This window comes from Egretta garzetta, unplaced genomic scaffold, assembly GCF_000687185.1.
Source record: "Egretta garzetta isolate BGI_Z169 unplaced genomic scaffold, ASM68718v1 scaffold5, whole genome shotgun sequence".
Lineage (NCBI taxonomy): Eukaryota > Metazoa > Chordata > Aves > Pelecaniformes > Ardeidae > Egretta > Egretta garzetta.
The window spans coordinates 1,364,433-1,381,893 of record NW_009259707.1 but is presented as its reverse complement, the minus strand read 5'-3'; the positions used below and the strand labels follow the sequence as shown (position 1 = coordinate 1,381,893).

General features: G+C 40.7%; 1 protein-coding gene across 1 annotated transcript; it reads left to right on the top strand.

The window, feature by feature from the left end:
• Positions 1-4,444: 4,444 nt before the first annotated feature.
• On the top strand, positions 4,445-10,313 carry SULT1C4 (sulfotransferase family 1C member 4). Its single transcript, XM_009638923.2, has 7 exons — positions 4,445-4,655; positions 6,329-6,466; positions 7,760-7,857; positions 8,176-8,302; positions 9,508-9,602; positions 9,857-10,037; positions 10,201-10,313. Exons 1-7 carry the CDS (start codon positions 4,445-4,447, stop codon positions 10,311-10,313), a joined length of 963 nt encoding a protein of 320 aa, XP_009637218.2.
• Positions 10,314-17,461: the final 7,148 nt, after the last annotated feature.

Here is a 17,461-nt window from a genome sequence, read left to right as displayed (position 1 = left end):
CCCCCCCCCAAGGAAAAATTAGAAGAAACAGTAATAAATCTATGCCACTGCATAGAAGTATGTAAGTAAACTGTGCAAACGTGTGCAAAACAACTCTGGTGACACAGTGCCAAAGGGAAGCTGTACCCTGACACGGAGCAGAAGGGGAGGCAGGCGAGGCCAGCAGCCAGCGCCCTGAGCAGCCACCCCGGCACCTTGGTTACCTTGTGCAATGATATTCCTGAACCTCTCTGTCTCTGTTATAAACTGTTGTGTGCTGAAAAGAGAATTTTACCCAGAACTAAATGAGACACTCTAGACAACGAGCACACCATGATAAACGAAAACGTGTTGGCTTACCCTGTGTAGATTTAAGGACGTGAGATGAGGACAAAAGCAAGTTAAAGGTACCTGTACTCTCTCTGTACTTCCTTTGCTGATCAGATGCAGATTTCACAAAGCCCAGTGACTATGAAATCCAGCACTAACTACCCCAACTCACAGTGCTATATAGCAAGGGTACTTCCAAGGACAGATAATCATATTCCTGATTCACAGTCACTTGTCTCCATGCTGTGAGCACCCAGCATTCTCTTTCCACTATTTCTGTTGAGTGCTCTGTAGCTTTCCATTCCATTCCAGGTAAAGATCAAAGTGTTTTCAGCCAAGCTAAAATAAAATAAAATAGAATATAAATGAAATAAAATAAAATAAAGTAAAATAAAATAAAATAAACCCCATGTATTTTACATGAGGAAACACCTGCCAGCAGTTTGCACTCAGGCAAAGGTCAATGGAAACCTGAAGGAAGCTCTTGGCAGAGAGTGCCTGGTCTTTTTTTAGAGTGGCCCAGTAAACCATAATCCCAGCCCAGAAACCCAGTCCCTGGGCTGACTAGTTCACCTCTCGCCCCCCTGTTGCACAACAGGAGAAATCCATCACCCATTGCCTACTTCAAAAGCAGTTTTAAAGCTGCAGGCAGTGGTTTTTGACCTGACTCCAGCTTATCTGGCAGAGTGCACTGTTCACAGGCTATTCGGAGTCACAGCTGCAATAAAAGAGAGCCCCTTGATAAGCAGCTCTTGGGTGTTTCTTTGTCGAGACGCACCAGCTGATGTGCTCTGGCAATTACTGCGTTATCAAGATGGTTGTGCAACTGAAAGGGGGGTGAATACCATTTCCAACCAGCAAGTGAACTGCCAGGTGCAGGTGTGAAAAGGACAAACAGAATCAACGCAGGCTTAATGCAGAGAGGAACATGCCAAAACCTCCCATGACAACTGGAAAGTAATTGTCACATTAAAAAAAAAAAACCTCAACAAATAACCAGAAGAAGAAATATTATACTTTAAGCGTATATTCTCTGCTTGTTCTGTGTTGTTTGTTAGTTCTGGTGTTGCCAGCCTTCAGAAGAAACACCTGGGGTCAGAGCCAGAACAGGATCAAGTGGTTGGCTTAAAGCCAATCAAGCACCCCTCTCAGTTTCTCGGTTTGTTTCCTGATTCTTTGGAAACTTTTCCTGAAATCATACAGGGAACACTGAACCAATTCACTGACTCCCACAGCCCCTCAGCAGGGACCCACCGCTTCTACCCTGTGAGTTGCATGAGGAAGGTCATCGCCTGTATGTGGACCAAAGGCTGGGACCAGGAGACCACTTGTACGTCGAGGAGCCAGAGATCCACATCACGGTTAACCAGAGCAGGCACAGCCTGCGCTGTGCTGCGCAGATGCCTCGGCCACAGGATAAACTCAGCCTGGAACAGGAGCCTGCAGGCAGCTCCCGCTTGGTACCGGTGATCGTGCCTCCTGCCTGGCTGTGCCTTTGTCTAAAAGGGCAACAAGAAGTTCTCCTGTGAACGTCCTTCATTAACAGAGTTGTTTTCTTGTAGAAAACTACGTAATAGCTTGAATGACCAACAAGGAGGAGCTTTCCACGGACAGGACAGGACCTGCTCTGTGTGCCCTGGGAAAAATCCACCTGGGCTCCATCCGATGCTGCACAAACACAAGGTTCCCAGCAGCTGAAGGGATGTAAGATTTACTCTCTATCTATATTCCTCCTCTTATTCTGTCTTATTAAAGCAGTTACCTTATTAAGTCATTTGTTGTCAGGCCTTTCTTACCGATATCCAGAAGAGGCCTGAATCAGCTCACTCTCACCTCACTCCCCACCTCCAGGGCAGAACATCCTCACTTCCCACCTGTGCCTTAAATTATAAATGAGTCTTTGCAACCTAGATATCTACGCTCCTCCTACAGTCAATGGAGAGCTAATCCATACAGTTTGTGGACTCTGCAGGGCAAGTCAGCTCATGTTTGGTCAGCTGAATCCCTCTCTAGCCTCCACTGGCCATGCTGGCTAGCCCTCCATTTGAGGGTAGGATTAGTGCAAGGATGGCCACATCATCCTTTGACTAGTATGTATGAAATTTCTTTTAAAAATTGAGATAACGGAAAGCCATTTTAGACACAAACGTTGCCAGACCACCCAAAGGATGACCAAAAAGGACCGTGGGTACTCACAGTGCTCGCATGCCTTCAGCAGAAGGCAGAAGCAATGCCCAATAGCAATGCTTTTCCAAATAATTTTACTTTATGTACACAATGCATTCAGACTTGCCTGAGTTCAGCTGGAGTGACCTACCTTTTGCCCAAGAACAGCTTTTCCCTGATGCAACCAAAAATTTCAGCATGACTGCAACAGCTGGGAACCAGGTATAACAGTGTCGTCGGCATACTTTTAGCAGCCAGTGTTACTGTGCTGTCTGTGGCTAGTCCGGGGCATGTCATTATCTCTCGCAGTATCTCTCATAAAGATAGATAGGAACTTCAATCTTATAATGAAACATTACCTCACACACAGTGATCCCTCACCCTGTAATGCCAGGCTAGTTAAGCAGTGAACCTGTCTAGAAAGTGCTATAAAACATAAATGGCTGGCCCCAGCGATTCCACAGACCCATAGATATCTATTAAATGAGCAAGGTACAGTACGTGGTGAAAATGGAACCAAGTTACTTTTAATTCATTTAGTCCTGTTGATCTTAGGTATTAAGAAATAATAAATTATTTTGCAATTTATATTAAATATTAGTAAGAAAATTAATTATTCCAAGACTGTTGACAATGACAGAGACAAGTTAAAATAATCTTGCTGGAGCTACTGACCAACATTTAATGTTGTTGCCAGTAAAGAATCATACTTTAGGCGATAGAGCATAGAATAGATCATAGAATGGTTTGGGTTGGAAGGGACCTTAAAGATCATCTAGTTCCAACCCCCCTGCCATGGGCAGGGACACCTTCCACTAAATGAGAATTTGAAGTATTTTTCCTTCACGGGATTAAAACGGAGTTCATAAACCAAGCCAGAAATACTGGTCAGCTGTTGGCTGCTGCTGGACCTCCTCCTCCGCTCTCCTCACACTCCTAGGAGAAATAGAAACTCCACCCAAGCTCTCATTCTACCTCTGCCTCAAGATCTAAGTGGGTGAACAGTCACCAATATAGCCAAGAATTGAAAGCATTCAAGCAGGAAAAATTATCTTCATTTTTTTTATTTATTTCTTGGGTCACTGCCCAGCCATCAACCCAACCTCTTGCTATGCTGAACCACATCTGGTGTGAAATTGTGTGTGAGTCAACAAGGAAATGAAATATTTTGGCAATGTTTGCTGTTGGGATTGAAATGTCTTTTGTCTTTTCTGGCTGATATTTTTAATTGAGATGATTTTATGTAGCCTCCCTTTAATCAGAACTTTCCTCCGACCAGATCCTAGAGCTCTGAAGGTTATGGCTAAGAAGACGCCTCTTTGAGAGAAATCCAGAAATCAATAACTAGTTATTGTAAAACTGTACAATAGGCAGTAGATCGATTTAAATAATTAAAGTCTAACAACATTTGGTTAATGATCTATCTAGTTCAGGTTATTTATCTGCCACAAATTTCAATACACAGCAAAGAGCTCTAAGAGTGAAAAGCTCCAGGAACGGAACACAGAAAAGCTCTGCAAATATCTTTGTGAGTATGAGGCCCAAAGGGTGTTAGCGGGTGTTTGTTTTCTCTAAGAAGGGTTGGGTCCTGTATGCTGACTTTGGTGGGAGCTGTTATGCTCTGCCTTCTTTTAAATCACACCTCTGATGAATTTTTCTGGCCTTTCAAAGGCCACATACTTACAGTCAGAATTTTACATAAATATGTTTGGTAAAATGTTTAAAGATGGGAATAACGGCTTTTTTTGTCTTTTTGTATCTGAGCAAAAAGAGTGATTTTTAGAGATGCTGAGAACCACCACCAGCAATATACCAAGCATTTCTGAAAATTAGATCCAGCTTTAAGGAACCTATATATGAATCCAGATAGGCCAAATCATAGATAAAGAAATCAGAGGACATGTAATTCAGTCAATAAAAGAGACCTCAAGAATGGATGAGTAAATTTAGAATTTTTTTCAGAGCAACCATGTTAATTCCAAGCCTTTCTTTCTTCATGCAGTGCTTAGTGGCCCTGGATAAAATGGAGGATTTGAGTCTGAAACAGACAGTGCGCCGACTTGAGGTAGGTGAAGTGGAAGGTGTTCTCTTCACAAAACCAATATGCAGCACGTGGGACCAAGTGTGGAAGTTCAAAGCCAGACCTGACGATCTGCTCATCGCAACCTATGCAAAAGCAGGTTGGTGTGGGTAGGAAATAGAACAGAAAAGCTTGGGATAGTGCTTATTGTTGGAATTGAAAATTACATTTTTCTATTGTGACTGATACTTGTTTAATCCCAAACCAGATATATTTTAAAGATGTGAAGCTCTGTTGGCTGTGACTAGTAACTTCTGACTTCTTTGGCAGAAGTAACAACCGTCTATTATTATTGAAGTTCAAATGGTCAAACCCTAATTACCTATACTTAAATGTTTCCTTTTGATTTTGATTATATACATACATATTAATGGCAAAAATAGACATTTTCCACCAGTAAGTAATGATTTAACAAAGCCTAGTAAAAAGTCATCATTACTAAGAAATAATAGAAACTGACTGAACAACTATGGATTTTATTATGTATTTGGGGAATGACTTGGTGTGTAAACCAGCAGTGATTTCTGGAAATGGCTTAATTATTTTAAGGGAATAACCAAAGTCACTTAATAATTTCCACCAATAAAATAAAATACTCACCATTAATATTAGCTATCTGGTATTTTATTCAGTGATTGGCCACTTAGCTCATTATTATTTCTCCTCTTGATCAGACCCTTTATACTTACTACACAGGAAAACAGTGAATAATGAGCATCAATATTAATCCTGGATGAAAAAAAACATGTACAGTTTAGGGGATTCAGGAACAGATTCTGGAACATCTGATGATCATAAAAAAATAATGACTTGGATTAGCAAGAATTTTTAAGTATTTCTTTCAGTAGGGAAAAAAAAACATTATTACAAAAAAGAATCCCATTATTTTTGTAAAACCTGAACGGTTTTTATTTATTTCCTGCATACTGAAAGCAAAACCACATTATTTCATCCAGCCTGGATTAAAACCTCTCAGCCCTTGAACTGTAAAGAAATACAAGTTAGGAGTCCATTTAACATTATGTTGTATCTGCCAGAGATGCACAATTCAAGCATCTTAAGAAGGGCTGAGTTTCCTGCCCACGTTGCTTTCCAAGTTATCCCTTAGCCTGTTCTCTAGCTGACCTGCCACAGTACCTTAGAGGAGATGTGGTTAACCCAGTGATCATGGCTATAAGGGAAAAGAGGCACCTGAGAGACACAATACTGTAACCCTTACAAGATGTTGCAGTGGCTCAGGCAGATGAAATGTTTTACTCACCTTCATTAAAGCATTTCAGATAGGAATGTTGAAAATACCGCAACTTTTTTATGTTTTCAAACTGCATGAAATTTTTACTCACTTGAAGTTCAGGTATTTCATTTTTTTCATTCAAATCCAGGATGAAAACAAATGTTGAAATACCTGATTTTTTTGTGAGGTATGAAAACTGGGAGGAAGGGATTTCATTCCTCTCTGCAAATAATACAGTCTCCAAATAACAGTGAGTTTATCCCAGAGCTATTTTCATTATTTGTGTGGGTGCAGAGGCCTTTTCTGATGGCAAGAAGCAGCCTGTCTAAAATGGAATCCCTGAAACTGTGCTCTGGGAATTACCTTTGTATTCCTAATTTTACATTTTCTCTCTATTATCCTATCTTTCCACTTTGTCCATCATCTTCTGTGCTGTTCCTTCCTTCTTTAATGGAGTCCATCCCTCTGGCTTTCACTTCCCTAGCAGAAGAGACTCTTGGTTATCCCTGAGGGAAACCTCTAAATACTGACCTTTTCAGGTACCACATGGACACAGGAGATAGTGGATATGATTCAACAAAATGGAGATGTTGAGAAATGTAGACGCGCCAGTACTTACAGACGCCATCCTTTCCTTGAGTGGTCTATCCAAGAGTCTCCAGATGACAGTTACTCAGGTGAATATTATACAAATAGGTTTGTATTTTAGACAAAATGAAAGAAAACAATCACCCAGTGCTGATGCCATGGGTTTCCTGGGAAAGGTCCCACGTGCTTTGTCACCAAACTATGCACCGTGCTGGGTATCAGGGATCAGTTCAGCTGCTTTAACGTAAATATCTAGTGCTCCTCAAGCCAATGAAGGGCTGGCAGATGTGACTCAGGCACTACTGAAGACTGTGCTGTTTTGGAATGGCATCTGAAAGCTGTGTGTGATACTCCACGGTACCTAAAACAGCAGCAGATATATGTAAAATGGCAACATGGAGGCAATTGAATCCTGTTCTCTGATTAGGGGCTGTGTGGAAAAGAAACTTGTGCCACGGATGTATTCCCAAAAGGTGGATAATGTTTCCAGTGGGTTTGCTACAGTTTTGAGTAACTGCTATTAAATTCTAGGGTCTAATCATCTAAGCAAGCTATGGGGCATTCAGGCAACCAGCAGGCCTGGCTGTTTTGTAAAGACAGTCTCCTACAAGAGTCTTCCCCCACCAAGGGCTCCCATTCCACACAAATCTTTAAGCCAGACTCTCTTCAGATTTAAAGCTAAAAAGCTTGACTAACTCTGCAGCAGAAGTGCTACTTTTACTCTCTAAGCTAGACTGTGTTGACACAGAGACACAAAAAAATGACAGAGGATGACAGAGGATGATAGACGATGACAGGGAAAAAATCATAGAGGTCATGATAGATGTTTAAAAAGGAGCAGGGGGATAACACATCTCGACATACTACCAAATATTCCCCAGTATTTCCATATATCCATAGCTACTCGAAATCTACTGTCCATCATTCTCCTAGTTTCTCTTTACATGCTATCCAGAAAGTCTAGTCAGCCAGTCTATTCTTCTTGTATCCTAGAAAGAAACAAAAATTTCTTAGCTGTGAAGTGAAAGGAGATCACTAAATATTGTGAAGGAAAAACTTTGGTTGGGTAAATATAAATTAGTATTCATCGTTATCCCTTGGAATGCAGGGGTTATGCATGGGCTGAAGAAAGCAAGAAGAAGATATGAATCAGTGTTCCCCCTTTCCCGTTGAATACATAGCTAAAAATTTTTATAGAAACACTGAAGGTGCTTATGCAATGTTGTGTATGTTACACTGCCACATAATTGCTTTGGAGATGAATGATCGTTGCAAGGTGAACAGCTGAAGAGTCACAGTCAAAATCGCACATATGAGAATAGCAAAGAAGTGCTAGTGCAATTTAGAGAACAAGTCACGTCTCATAACGAAACATCCCACAGGCCTGGAGTTAGCTGAAGCTATGCCGTCTCCACGCACAATGAAAACTCATCTCCCCGCGCAGCTGGTGCCTCCCTCCTTCTGGGAACAAAACTGTAAGGTAAGGCTGAAGAGGTAGGACTCAATTCTTCTTCACCATCAAAGGAAGTGACATAAACCAGGACTGAATATGGTTTCCAGAATCTCTGTGAAACCTAAAGGTCTCCCCAGATATTTTCCCTTCAATGTGCAAAGCCTGCGTGAAAGTAAAGAAGTCATGACAAAGTTACCTGCGTTGGATTTCAGAAAATGGCAGCTATAAAGCAAAATCTCTTAAGCCTCTATCATCAGGCTCCACGAGAAAACTCCAGGAGGTGCTCAATATCTATATAAGCATGTGGAAGTTAATTTTTCTCTCTCTCTTTTCATATCAATAAAGATAATCTATGTGGCGAGGAATGCAAAAGACAGCCTGGTGTCATACTACCATTTCCACAGAATGAGTAAAGAAATGCCTGACCCAGGAACTTGGGAGGAGTTCATGGAGAAATTCATGACTGGAAAAGGTGATGAACTGTAATCAGTTGTAAGAGATTTTGTTCCTTTAAAAAACGTATGACATTTATTTATTTCAGCTACGGTTTGAAATCCAGGGCTGACACTCTACGGAAGGGTATCCGCTAAAGGTGTTCTTCATTTGTGGGGTTTTATTAGTACCTAAAAGATTAATTCTATCCTTATGTGCCAACTTTGAAAGAAAAAATGCTCCTTTTTATTCTACTATCATTCAAAAATGTATGTGACAATTTTCAGGCTTAATCTCTTCTCTCTCAGCTTAAAAGAAATCTGCCTGGAAGCCAGCTGGGAAGGAACAGTGGTTTAACTGGTTTTACTCTAGCCTGATATGCAAGAAACCAAGGTTTAATTTTGTGTAGAAATGTGCAGTGTGAATGTGAGTTAAGGGAGGCTTTTTAACTAAACTCATCCATGTAAAAATCAGGCATCTGAACAAAGCGTTATCTAGCTAAAGACAGGCAACCCCAGAAGCTGATTCTTCCCTTTCTAAAACAGGTGCTCATATCCAAGAAAGAAAACCTGCTCAGGTGGATGGCAGTCTGCAATTTTGGTCAGTAAAGCTTCCATAGGTCCTTAATATTTCTGCCACCATGTAGGCCAAGAAAAAACACTGTCTGGACGCGCATGAGAGTCTCATGTCTAAAGGAGACCTTGTGTCTTGTGTTTCACCAGCTCGGCTTGGGAGTCATCTGTCCCAGTGCAAAAATCTAGGACATAGCTACCTCTGTCCAAATTAGCCATCTTCATACTTGCTGGAGAGAAGCAGGCACTTCTGATAGTATATCAAATATTTAAACCAGTTAGAATCACAGAATAATGCAAGTTGTCCATCTGGTCCAACTCCCTGCTGAAAGCAGAACTGGCCTTGTCCAGCTGATCAGATGAATCACTCTGGAAATGTCTGTTTTCTCCATCAACTGTAAAGGCAGCCTGGATTTTTCATTCAAGGGTAAGCATCTGCATTGGTTGCCCTCTAAAGTTATGCGTGAATCCTGCCCTGAGCATCCATACGCCTGAGGGATTAATGGAACGAATGCTGTGATAAGCACCGACAGAGCACAACAGTCATGGCCATGGTGATTCAAAACCAGCTGGGAAATGCCCAGACACTGGTTATGAAGGAAACATGAGTGCCACAGGTACCTAAAGACAGTTTGGGCACTTATAGCTGCTGATGGTGTTACTCCTTTTTCAGTGCTCTGGGGTTCCTGGTATGACCACGTAAAAGGATGGTGGAAGGCAAAAGATAAGCACCGAATTCTCTACCTCTTCTATGAAGACTTGAAGGAGGTAAAAGGCTGCATATATGTTTACGGAGCTATCAAACCTGGAAGTCCAGTAGATACTACCAATGATCAACAGTTTTCTATCATAATGCCAGCTGTATCAGTAAATATTCAGATAGCATGATAATCTCACCCTGACAACAATTGCAACTTTAATAAGACTGTGTTTGATTTCTTTGCTTTTCCTGGCTCAACACTATGTTTTATTTCTTTGCTTTTGCTGGCTCTATATCTAATACCATATTATTCTCTCTGCAGAATCCAAAGCGAGAAATTCAGAAGATTCTGAAGTTCCTGGAGAAGGATGTGAATCAGGAGGTTCTAAACAAGATACTCCATAACACCTCGTTTGAGATAATGAAGGACAATCCCATGACAAACTACACTACCGAGTTTCGGGGAATAATGGATCACTCCATTTCCCCATTCATGAGAAAAGGTACGGGGTTTGTTACTGGCATCAACTCTGTCTTCCTGGTTGTCATTCTGTTTTGAAATAAGCCTTGCAGTACAAGCATCTAGCGAGTCATGGCTAATGGGCTTCAGGAAATACTGGCAAATTAACCTTTTTTTCTTTTTTTTTCTTGCTTGCTGTTTCTTAGGGGTTGTCGGGGACTGGAAGAATCATTTCACTGTGGCACAGAATGAGAAATTTGATGAAGATTATAAGAAGAAAATGGCTGATACCTCTATTGTTTTTCGCACAGAGTTGTGATTAGCAATGGGAATTATTCTCTATGATCGTCAGCCTTTTCCATTTTACATATTTTGCTTTTCCTTTACAAAATGCCTGCGTTCCTAAGATTTCAATATCTCTCTTTCACACACCACTGATTTCTCATTATCATAAGTGCCCAAATTATGTGGAAGTTTAGGTTAGTCTCCCTGAAGAAAATAATCCCAATGGATACTTCTCATTCATCCCTCCCACAGTAACTTTCAGCATTAACAAAAATTATTTCAGGCATCTTTGAGGTTTTGTCTTTGTAAAACTGCAGTTGGTATTGCTGCCATTTTCAAATCAACCTCTAACAGAAATTAGGAACCGATAAAAGGTGTTAAAAGAGTGCAACAGGTGTGGGCACTGTATGCTATTCACATGTTGTATGAACATTAATCAATAAATAACAATAAAATTTAAAGGTGGTCAAATATAAACAGAGCAACAGAAGTTCACAGAGTAGAATCATTTTCTTTTTCTCTCATTTTAAGGTGGACATCATAAATGTTGTTGTGATGAAAGCAACATTTCCAAAAACACTGAACACCCATTACTTCCTTTGATAAAACTTCCTAAAGGGCTACATAGAGAGGCGTTTATCTATAACCCAGCTGTGGAGGCAGTAGTCCCTAGTGCATCCAGACAAGAAGCTTTTCTCACTGTTTCCTTCTGAAACGGGTAGCATCATCTTCTCTTAACATTTGGAGGATTCTGATGGTTGGTATGAACCAGGTCAAGAGTCAGTGCTGCACATACCGCCTCCCTCTTCTCCATCTTTGTAAAAGTGTTCATCAGGCACATCATGTTATTACCTTCTGCTTTTCTTTGCTCTTCTCTCATTAACCAAGCATGCAAACATTCCATTGAGGGCTCTTAGTTGCAATAGGACCTGGTTGATACTATCAAATAAAGACCAGTTCTGCTTTAGCCTTAGTACCACCACTATAGCCATGCTTTGAGCTTGTGGGAAATTAACTGAAGTGATCCATACCCCATTTAATTATAGACAACTGTTAGCAATCCACTTTTGGTTTTAAAGTGCCACCATTGAGCTTGGCACACAAAAAAAGGCCCCAAAGAGTCCCTGCTTAACTGGATTTACATTCTGAATGTCAGAGTGAAAACAACATAGATGACAGCAGCTGAAGGAAAATACTTAGTCTCGTTTAGTCTAGTTTAACACAGAAAATATTTGCTGGGGGTATTTCCTCTTTGGCCTGTGCAGAGTGGCAAGGATTTAGTAATAGGAACAGCTGTCAACATGCACAGTCCATTTCAGGCTATCAACTTAATCCAAATATCTAAAATGAATGCAGTTCTCTAAAGGGCAGCAATATCTTGCATCAAGTTTGAAAACAAATAAAAAGCTTCCTGTTAAATGTAGAAGTTACACTGTCAGTTCCTGGCCCATAGAGTTTCCCTTGAAAACGCAGGGAACTCTGAAGCCAGAAACACGCATTTGCTACTTTAGTGCAAAAGTAGGCAACTGAAGGGCTTTAGCTCAACAGAGATTCCTGTCCTCAAATAAAGGATGTCTCAGTGAATTGACTACCTGAGAAAAAAAATCATCTGGCAGAGGTGCTGCTGTTCATCACAGCAAGGCTAAATATCAGCCTGGGGAGCTTTCTGCTACTTTGTTTGGGTTTTGTTTATGATTAACTTGATTTGCTATCTTACTATTGCCAGTATGAGGAAAAGGCGGTTTGCTCTCTTGACATACCTCCATCCTCTTGGGTCGCTCCATGAAACCACACGAGTCAGCTCAGTTTGTCAATCTAATCCTCATTCAGTGCCATAAGAGCCATCAGTAAATGGAAAACATGCTTAACTCAGTAGCTTGGTGCTGTACAAAAGGTCACACAGATGACCTGTTTGTTCCTCCATTGAAATCTCTGAATCGATCAGAAGTGCAAAATGCTGACGGTGGCTGAAGCCCAGCCTGAGAGGGAGCTGCACAGCCACTGCAAGGATAGAGGCACCATATAATAAGGGGCTCGTGTCACATTGGGAGTCACCTTTGCTCTTGCTTCCTTAGGTAGCTTCACCGAGCTGCAATTCAGCTGCTCTGGAAAACAGATGAAAGGTAATACAGGTCAGAGTGCAGTCCTTGGAAAAAAAGTGGGGAAACTGGATGTGTGGTTACATAAAAACTGGCTTTTCTTATCTTACTGATATTATCATTAGATATATTTAAGGAGAGAAGTGTTAACCTTTATGACAAAATATAGCTGGCAGGGGGATAGAAAAGTGGGATGTTTCTATTTCTACGCCTTCTCGAGCCACCACAGCTGAGAGAGATCAACCTGTGGATTCAGCTGTAATTTGCAAAATGTTATTAATTATACCAGTGTAAAACTACAGGGAACAGTGAATTGTTACCAGTGAAAACCATTGGATCTGTAGTTACCAGGAAAGCTTGGGAAAGGCTGTGTGCGTCCCCCAGTGGGCCTGGAGACTACCGTGCTCTGGTGGCTGTTACGACAGTATGTCAGTAGAGACGCGTATATGCTTCTGGGTAGACAACGGGAGAGTGCCTACATCTAGAGTGCGTTTAACTTGCATATCTTTAGGTTTGACAGTTGTTAGGTACAGAAGAGCTTTAAATGACATGTCTGTATACAGAGATTGTTTACTAATACCAACATAAGTTGGTAAGAGGTTGAATTTATTTTTACATAAGATACTGTAAATCAATGAGCACCTGCAGAAGGAGATTGTACATGTTCAGCTAAACTATTTCAAATCAATTTAAACTATTGTCAAGCTTCTGGCGCAAACAAGTGACTCTGTTTACTACAGTGATCGAGCTTTGTACAAAGCTCTATTAGACATATGCCCTGAATATACACCTATGCTTTATTTTCATCCAGTTACCTAGATGCGTGATTTTACTAATCTTCTTACACAGGTGCAACCTTTTCTATGTCAGTTTAAAAAGGACTTGTGCCAGTTTAGCTAATGCAGTCCTGCAGCAACTTCTTCAACACTGCTTGTCTCTTCTTTTATAAGAAAGTGTACCTGCAGAGTTTTGATAGTGGAGAAACTTTGTTATTCACCTCTAACAAACGTTTGAAAATCAGTGTTGATTAATGCACGTTAACCGTTCACATGGTTCTGTTTTCTAGCTCTGCATTAAACCTACCAAAAGAAATCCTCCCAGGGGAATGGCTTCCTGCTTCGATACAGACTTCTTAACAGGAACTGCTATATTAATTCTAGGGTAGTCACGATCGTCCTTTAGCTTGACTGTCAATAGCAACTAGGGGAGCCATTTTACTTTCACATGGAACGCAACCATTTACGAAACAGCGTGGAAGAAGCACTATGCTTCAAAAAATTAGAGAGAGACGGAGAAGGGAGCTGTTCTATCTTCTTAGCTAGCATTCAAAGACAGAGGGACACTGCTTTTCTTTCCACTAATTTTACTGTAGGTGATCTGCTTGATGCTTGGATTGAAAGTCACTGTTTCTTCAGTTAGGAAACAGACCACGGACAAGAAGTAGTTTTTATTTAATTTGTCCTATCCATATAGGATATAGATATCCTATCCTATAATATACATTATATTTTCTTAATGATGATTTATGCCAACATGCTCACAAAGAGCCTTATCTTTACAATAAGGTTAATTATTAATTCTGGAATTTTCCAGAGGTGCATTAACATTATATTTTAAGCCTGGACTGAAGCTTCCATTTCCCTCACGTCCTCAATGAGTGATGCACGCCCTATCTCAGTGTGGGCTGTAGGTGAGCCTAGAGGCACACTGAGATAGAAAGTTAAGCCCTTCATATCCATAGGATGCAACCCCACTGTGCTGCCAGACCTAAAGCCATGGGCTTAGACTGGATAACAAGGCACTGCCTGCCCTCCAGACCAAGAACATACTTAGGCACCGTGTAGGTGGACCAGGAATGTTGTCATGCAGCACTGTCCTATGTTGAACAGGCAAGTTACTCATGGATTATTTTGCAGAAGGGCTTCAGCACAGCCTGCTGCAAGGGCAGCTGGTATTTATCAGCAGTGTGAGCTCAGCCTGCTTTTAGGACTCTGTGAAGGCTCACAGTTGAATTATAGCCATCTATCGTGGCCATGGAGATAGAGGGATTATGTCAAAAGCAAGCCACGCTGGGTCCTGCTCTCGTACAGGCAATATAGGTATAGCTAGAGTCTTAGGTTAGACACCTAAAATTTAAGGTAACTAATTTTCTTTTTTTTTAATTGTTAAAATTGGGCCTCTTGATTCACAGTAACTTGTTACTGTAACAATAGACCCCACTCACCTATATTTGCTACTATCTCTGTTGGAAGTTAAAAGGGCTTTCATGTTCTGTTAACAATGGCAGTCTTTTATAGCCAGACCCAGCCCTAAGTGCTCAAACAAAATGTTAGTTTCCTTGTTTCAGTTTCACGATAATCTTTCAACAGGCTTGGTGGGCTTTGCTGACGAGTGATAGAACACCAAACTTCTTACCTCTCAGTTTCCTATTGCAATTAAAGACCAGAATTAAGGACTACATACACAATTTCTTTTTTTAATATCTAACCAAATCCTTCACACAAAAAGTAGTTTGAAGATAAATACAAAGGACAGTACTGCCGTTGCATCTTATTTACTCATATAGACACTCAGATTAGCCCCCTGTTTTAAACTTTCTTAACTTTTTCACTGTACCTGTAGCCTCTATCATTCTACTCCACTGGGAACCCACTGAACCCGAACCTGACCCAACAAAATGGCCATACTCAGCCAAAGAATTTACAGTTCATTAGCACAGGGTAGAAAGAATATTTTAAGTTTCCAAATAAGAATACTTAACATACTGTAAATTCATACCCTGCCTTCCTTTATACTAATTTGGCCTATGGAAAAGCCATGAAAGTAGCTCAAAGCAAGAATGCTGACTGGCCTGGCATGATTCACAAGCAAAAGAGTTTGTGATCTTCAGAACCTGTTGGAAAGGCAGATTCTACAGTGGCGAGTATTTAAAGCATCAGCTCTTATATGCTGCAAACAAATTCCACAGTTGCAAAATTACAGTAATTTTCTCATTCTGTACTCTTCAGAAAATTCTTGCAGGTCTAATAATTCCAATGATAGTGATCAAGCATTTGTACCCTGCCTTGATGTAAGGGCTAATCACAGCCCTGTGGGACTTGGCTTCTCAACAAAAGTGGGATTTAAAGTTTGTTATGCTCTATCCCAACACATCTCATAAACTCCTTGGCAATCTTGTTTTACATAAACAATGCTATTTAAAAAGATGAACTAATTATCTTTCATAAAGATAATAAAATCAGATAATGTAAGTAGCATATAAATTATTCTAGTTTTTCTCACTTGTCTCAAATTAGCTGCATGCAATATATATCAACTTACTCGCTCCTTCTGGATAGGTAAGACGTACAATTCATAAGCTGTTTAAGAAAATTATGCCAGACTATTGCAGGTACGAGTCAACATTTTTTCCCATAAAATATGGAGCAACTTGTACTTTATTGTTACATGTTGAAAAAATCAACACTTAAAATCCTCAGTCTTTTTTTAGAAACTTTTAAAATTCTTCTACCATTCCCTAGCCAGGATGCTTTGCAATTGCTGTTGCAATTCAAGACCAGAATGAAAGACTGTCAAGACAACCTCAGTCGTAAAATATACCTAAGTCCTGTTGCACAAAATGGAGGGGGGCAGGAGGGGAGAATGGGCCTGTCTCTGTTAGATACACAGCTCCTCACAGGAGCAGGGAGCTCTACCAGGGGCTGAGTGCCCTCTAGCCAGAACCAGTTTCAGAAAGCCTGCGAGGAGTGAGCCGGTAGGTCACTGTCTTCAGTGCAAAGACATACGAAAACCCTTTGTGTGTCGGCCTTGGAGGATCGCCAAAATCGATTTCCTCATAGGCTAAGTCATGAGATGACCCAAGAGTTGAATCATAATACTTGTATTTCCTGGGGATAGGTGGAAAGAACAAACTTAAGTTGTTTTCTCTGAGATTTTAAAAAAAAAAAAAAAAAAAAAAAAAAAAGGTGGTAAGCTTTCCTATAGTGTTCTCTCCAGACGTCGAACTTCAGTAGGAGACCAACCTGGAAGGACAAAGCAGTGCAGTATGGCATAATTTAGAGTCAAAAGGTTTTGCCACAGGATGGTTTTGGAAGGACTGTACCTAGAAAGGCTCTCCTTGAAGTTGCATGGAACCCCTTTGTCAGACCCCAGCAGTGCAGGCGTAGGTACCCAGCTCTGCATCTCCCAAAGTGGATGGGGAGAGAAAGATTTAATCTGTTAAGTGCCCTGTGGGGCTTCTAAAAAGTGTAAAAATAGAAGTAAGAGAAAAACAGCTTCTTGCACTTTGCTTAGGGAGATCTGTTCCTTGTCAGCAACCTCTGTGAGAGCATGGAACCATATGCTCCTGCTGCAGTTGTGTACCTGCATATATTACAATATACAATAAATATATATAATGTACAGTGAATGCATGGAAGGGGGGGGGGGGAGACAAGCAAACAATTTGTGGGGTATATGTGACAAAACTTTCTGCCCTTTGTCCCTATTTGTCGTATGAATTTCAAAAGAAGGACAATAAGCAGACTTGGAAAAATGCAAATTATTCTTCCGAGAGCAGCATTTTGACTAACATGACTCTCTTTTCTTATTAAAATAATAGATATTCCCTCATGACACTGTAATTAATTCAGTGATATTAAATATTTATCCAGTGAACTGTAAATAGAAAAATATGCCTAAATTGTTACTCCTGGGTAACTTCTCATTAAAAATCGATTACTTATAACGAAATGTCAAAAATAAGTCAGGCACTATCAAAGTGCACACGTGATTACAATAAAAAAGGCGTGCACTTTAAAGCAGGTATTGCTGCCCTCGAACACCTACCCAAATGGCCACAAAAACCGCCTCATCATTAAAAAAAAACCCACGTAACTAGGAGACATAATACCTGGATTCTGCTACTTGCTCTGGAGCAGTCCTTCATATCCGACGCTTAATCAATTTAACTTGGCCACCCTGTGCTTCCATCGAGGTATTAAAAACAGGATCCTAAATCCTTAAGCACCTGCCTGAGCACAGAGCTGGTCGCCTCATACTCTCCTGAGGGCGACAGCGCGAGACAGAGCTGCCTCATTAACCG

Coding starts and splice junctions, on each gene's coding strand:
- SULT1C4 (XM_009638923.2), top strand. CDS start 4,445: ATGTTAATTCCAAGCCTTTCTTTCTTCATGCAGTGCTTAGTGGCCCTG. Junction 7,858..8,175: donor TCTGGGAACAAAACTGTAAG/GTAAGGCTGAAG, acceptor ATATCAATAAAG/ATAATCTATGTGGCGAGGAA. Junction 8,303..9,507: donor GAAATTCATGACTGGAAAAG/GTGATGAACTGT, acceptor CTCCTTTTTCAG/TGCTCTGGGGTTCCTGGTAT.